The sequence below is a fragment of the Cryptomeria japonica genome, unplaced genomic scaffold (genome assembly GCF_030272615.1).
Source record: "Cryptomeria japonica unplaced genomic scaffold, Sugi_1.0 HiC_scaffold_278, whole genome shotgun sequence".
Lineage (NCBI taxonomy): Eukaryota > Viridiplantae > Streptophyta > Pinopsida > Cupressales > Cupressaceae > Cryptomeria > Cryptomeria japonica.
Window position 1 is genome coordinate 184,982 of NW_026729100.1, and position 5,456 is coordinate 190,437.

At 39.3% G+C, this 5,456-nt stretch overlaps 1 protein-coding gene across 1 annotated transcript; it reads left to right on the forward strand.

Annotated features, from left to right (window-relative positions):
• The first annotated feature begins 1,215 nt into the window (after nt 1-1,215).
• LOC131074744 (reticuline oxidase-like) lies at nt 1,216-2,303 on the forward strand. The gene is made up of 2 exons (XM_058011420.1): nt 1,216-1,235; nt 1,955-2,303. The coding sequence occupies exons 1-2, from the start codon at nt 1,216-1,218 to the stop codon at nt 2,301-2,303; spliced, it is 369 nt and encodes a 122-aa protein (XP_057867403.1).
• The last annotated feature ends 3,153 nt before the right edge of the window (nt 2,304-5,456 follow it).

Here is a 5,456-nt window from a genome sequence, read left to right on the forward strand (position 1 = left end):
TCATTGACGGTAAGGTAGTCTACAATTCATCGCAGATTTGTCGCAGTTGTTCGTTATATTATAAAATTCATTGTTACCGGTTTGAACCAGAACATATTCATATTGTGGAAAAGAATAAAGCATTTACATCTACATTACCGTGTTATCACGTACTTACACATGTTTAATATGAATGAGAGAACTCCAAAAGAGTGTCGTACGAGAATTATATAACCACAACTAATGTGGTAAATCCACCAATGCTGACAAAAGCCATGCACTCCGCGCGCCATTAAAGACTAAGATTGTAAATAAAAATTGGAACACAGAGCGTTTTAAAACTTAACTAAAATGAATGTATTCAGGGTTACGCCTGGAAATTGACAATTCTTATTCTGATATTATTTTTAGTTAATCGGCGTTTACCCAAAACAAACAATGAAAATATAAGGGCAGGAGTTAATTAAGCACCATATGAACCTGCGGCAAAGCCATATTAAGTTACAGTTGATCCACCAGCATTTCGTCCAGCATCCCTTCCTGTTGTTTACCTCGTTGGCCGTTAACCAGCACCCGCCCTACAATTCTATGGGGACCAGTAACAAAGCTAGCAGCGAGAAGGGCAGGAGTTAATTAAGCACCATATGAACCTGCGGCAAAGCCATATTAAGTTACAGTTGATCCACCAGCATTTCGTCCAGCATCCCTTCCTGTTGTTTACCTCGTTGGCCGTTAACCAGCACCCGCGCTACAATTCTATGGAGACCTTGAATCATTTGATCCCAGAGAGGGAGAGTCAAAGGGATTGGGGTGAGAATAAATAATGCGAGATAAAAGTTGGAAGCAAGCCGAGGCAAGAGCAACCAAGGTGATAAAGACAGGAGCAAGGCCCACATAAACAAGGGTAAAGGCACCTAAGGCAGCAGGAAGAGAGGCAGGTCGAGAGCCCTCAGGAATATATGGCCAGTCACATCCCTTCCAGTTTGAGCGCCTATGTCATACCTTTCAATTGCATATCCAGATCCTGTAACAGAACCTCCAGCAGCGGGGCAGTTTCATAAACAGAGCAAGCCCCAGCAGACCGGGCTGTTCCTATCAGTGATGTTCCGACATCTGCCATTGTTCCTAGGCCCCGTCTTTTTTATAAATGATGCTTCGAAAAGAATTGCTATAGTTACCCCGCCCTATTCTAAAGGAGCACCCTCATCCGACTAAAGGAGGGTGAGGAAAGTGAGAATGATTACACAATATCAAAGGCAAGAGGCTACTTCACGAAAAATATCAGAGATAAACGATTCTCAATTATATTGGCTATAAAAAAGGCGATTAGTATTTTAAACTTTTATGATTGTATTCGAAATTATAATTATGGTCTGAGGAACCAAATTATTGATATATACTAACTCGAAAAGCCGATTGTAGTTGGTCGTAGTGGTAAGCCTGAATTTCTAGATCGTTAAGTCATATTTTTAGGGCAGTTTCGGGCCATTCAAAAGGTTCAAAAGCTCAAGCGTGCTTATCACATTTTTAGTTTAAAAAAATAAAAAATCGAGAGTTTACAGATTCTACTCTAGTTGTAAAGTCAAGATCCACCGTGTTGCAAGCTTATCTGAAAGAATTGGTCACACCTGTTAACAGACACAAAACTGCTGTCTATAAATTTAAGATTGAAGAGCATAAACACAAAGCATCTGTTATAGATAGCTAGTGTAAGAAATGGCCTGCTTTTGTGCGCTTTTGATTCTAATTATCGCATTCTACACCGCTGCCACATCACCAAAAAATGGAGATAGTTGTCATGCTTGCATGCAAGCGGCCTAACCAACGCTACAACCATCTCCTCTGCTTCTGAATTTTATTCTCTTCTGAAGTTCTCCGCCCAAAATCTTCAATTCACAGAGCCTCAGACACCAAGCCCATAAGTTATCATTATTCCTGAAAGCCAAAGCCAATTGGATGAATCCGTGGTGTGCAGCATACAATACGGGTGGGAGATTCGTGTGCGAAGTGGAGGACACAGCTACGGCGGGCTGTCCTACACGTCCGACGTGCCCTTCGTAAAATCACAGACGGCTTGGGTGGAAGCGGGTGCAACTTTGGGTGAAGTCTACTTTGTCATTTCGTTTCCTGCTGGGGTTTGCCACACGGTTGGATCCGGCGGTCATATTGCTGGCGGAGGGCTTAGCTTCCTGTCGAGAAAATACGGCCTTGTGGCCGATAATGTGTTGGATACACTGCTGATAAATGCGTCAGGGAAGGTGATGGATAAGAACACAAGGCGGCGGCGGCGGGAGCTGGGGAGCTGTCACGGAGGCTGTCCATAGATGGCAATACGTGGGTCCTCAAATGGAGGAAGATATCTTCATGCGAGTACAGTTCTTCGGCATAAAAGTGAACAACAGCACAACCATCAGAGCGTCGTTCCATGGAATATACCTGGGACGTCAGCCCGAGCTGCTGAATAAAATGGGCAAGATCTTCCTGTAGTTGGGAATGGTGGCTGCAGATTGTAAAGAAATGAGATGGATAGAGACAATCGGCAACTTTGATAGCACGAACGTGAGCCAATTGACAAACAGATATTATACAAACAAAGTTTTTTTCAAAATCAAGTCAGATTTCGGGAAAACCCCACTGTCGAAACCTGCTCTGAGAGGACTGTGGCCGATTATGGAGGAGGAGGTGAGCTAACCCTCCCAAGGGCTCTTCAATGTGGAACCTGCGAAGTAAATGATGGGTCCCATGAACTATTCTGGGAATATTCATGGAATGGTTATACACCCTTAAAAATAAATATCTCTGAACTTAAAATTGCTAAGGGCATCATGTCTTCAAATTGGGGGACCAAGGTTAATGACTACATCGAATTTCCCAAACCAAATCAATCTATAGCTAGATGGAAGGACATTAATTCTTTGTCACTGGAATCTCATGAAAAAGATCCCATCAACAGCACCTTGGAATCTAGAATAATCATACCTTCTACACAATACGACAAACTTGTTTGAGCCCCTTCAAACTCAGGCAAGAACTCTGTCGAGCAAGGCTATCAATCTCTAATGTCTCATAGACAATTGACATATCAAAAAAGGGATTATTCTATCGTTTTTTTAATGATACGATTCTCCCAAAAATAGGGTGTTTCTCTTGGCTAGTACTAAAAAATAGAATTCTCACAAGTACAAAACTCACTAAAATGAGAATTGTAGAACTATTCACATGTGTTTAACGCGAGGGGCACTTGGAGGATGTTGACCACTTATTTGATAACTACATCTTTAGCTAGCTATACTCATTAGCTATTATATAGAATCAAGATTGTATGCTCCATTGCTCAACAATGTCTGGACTTGTTTTCTAGCGGGCCAATCTTGTACAAATCATCTTTCTTTGCTTGCTTCTAGAATTTAGCTCCACCAATGATAGTGTGGGGGTATTTGGTGGGAATTAGATATGACAATCTTTAGAAAACAAGTATTCGAGCCACACTCAGTTATTTCCAATGTTGTGAAAACTATTACAGTGGTAGTTAATACATATGTTAAAAATCTTAAAACCATAGGTTTGCCCTTTTATAGATTGGGATGCTCATTTGGTTAAGATTTTGAAAGACCTCAAAATCTCCTACAAAAATGCTCCAAGGGATCAAAGTGATCAAAAGATAGATCTAAAATAAATTTCTTGGATCCCCCCTCCTAAAGACCTATACAAGTTGAATTTCGATGTAGCCTCTCTTGGCAACTTAGGCTTATCAAGGTGTGAGTGTGTTGTCAAAGATTACAGGGGACACATCATGAAAATAATAGATGCTAATATCCCTCCTAGAACAAACAATTTCGTAGCGGCTTTTTCACTTTTAAGAGGGATTACATTAGCTATGGAGATAAGCATTTAGAAACTCATTATTGAGGGAGATTCCTTGCTCATCGTAAATGCAAGTAAATGGAGAAGAGCTAACAACTATAACATTACACACATACTCTAAAATGTCTAGGATAGTCTAAACCATCTTGAATCTTTTTAGATTGTGCATACCTACAGAGAAGGGAACAAGCTAGTGGATTGGCTAGCAAATCAAGGATGCATACAACCTATGAATTTAAAAATAGTACTAATGGAAGTAGATGTTGTCAAGTTTCTAGCAATGGGTGAAATTTTACAAAGAGATAGAGAAAGATCTCAGGTGTGCCCAAAACTATAAACTCTTTAGAAATAGTTATGGATGAGCAAAATACAAGAACAAAGACATGGTGATTTGGATGGTCCCTATTGGTTACTTCCAAATTAAAAAGGGTAACTTCACATTAGTTACATTATTCTCTCCCATCAACATCAACATAGGTATGGTTGGACTTTAAAAATAAATCATTTAGTTGTGGTGACAAAGGGTTTGTAGCAAGGAAAACATGGGCCCAATCATGTCAAATAAGAACCCATCTACTTTGAATCTTAAAACATAGGATCACGACCACTCAAAGCTTTATGTTTGAAGGGATCACATACCAATAGGTGCAAATAGACATAATGTGTTAAAAGACCATTTTTGGCATCTCGTATACCTAGATATTTAGAGGTAGCTAAAACCACATGGCATAGATGGAAATATGTTTTCTAACATGGAAAGCCCTCATAAAACAAGGATAGAATCCCTATTTATCAAAAATCCAACATGTTTCCAGTAGTGCCTTTTGGCACAGGCCAAAATTATGTGCCAACTTTCTAAATAATAGATAGAGGCAATAACATTTATTTCATTGATTATGAAATAATCATTATTTCCACACTTCCTAAGAATAGGTAGCCTTTTCATCAAATTTATTAATTCCCTTGTCAATTGAGTTGGCGAATGTAGGAAGTATCATTCTTTGGTAGGGTTATTCCTAGATTTGATGGTCACTAGCTCATTTATAGCCTAAAATGCTGCCACACTGACCCCAAATTTTAATTCCTATAGATTTGGAGCCATGTGTTGCTATCCTTTATGTGGTTTATGTTAGGCTTATGTACCCCTCTTTCACTCTGATATCTTTTCACCATACATTCAAATGACATGGGCTTTATTGTGGTGCAATATATGGTGGCAACCTCTCCATTTCCCAATATATTTCCCTATGAAATTTCTTAGGTTTGATATTTAAAGTTATTGTGTTTTCCTTTAGGTGTTTTTTAATCTCTCTCTTGCTTTTCTGCATTATGAATATCTCCCCATCAATAAGTGCATAAATTTGCCCATCCTTGATGAAGAAATTATAGAATTAAAGGAATACTTGAAGGTAATACTTAGAAAAAACTTTTCCCTTCAATGCCACTATGTTGAGTGGGATATTAGAGTAGCCATTGATGTTAACCTATAGGAATCCTATCCCCGTATTATTTATCCCACTCATGTGGCTAGTGTGTTTATTTCAAATGTTATGGATCTCATGTAGTCCTCTTCCATAGTTTCTTACCTCACTACAAACTACTTAGGCAATTAT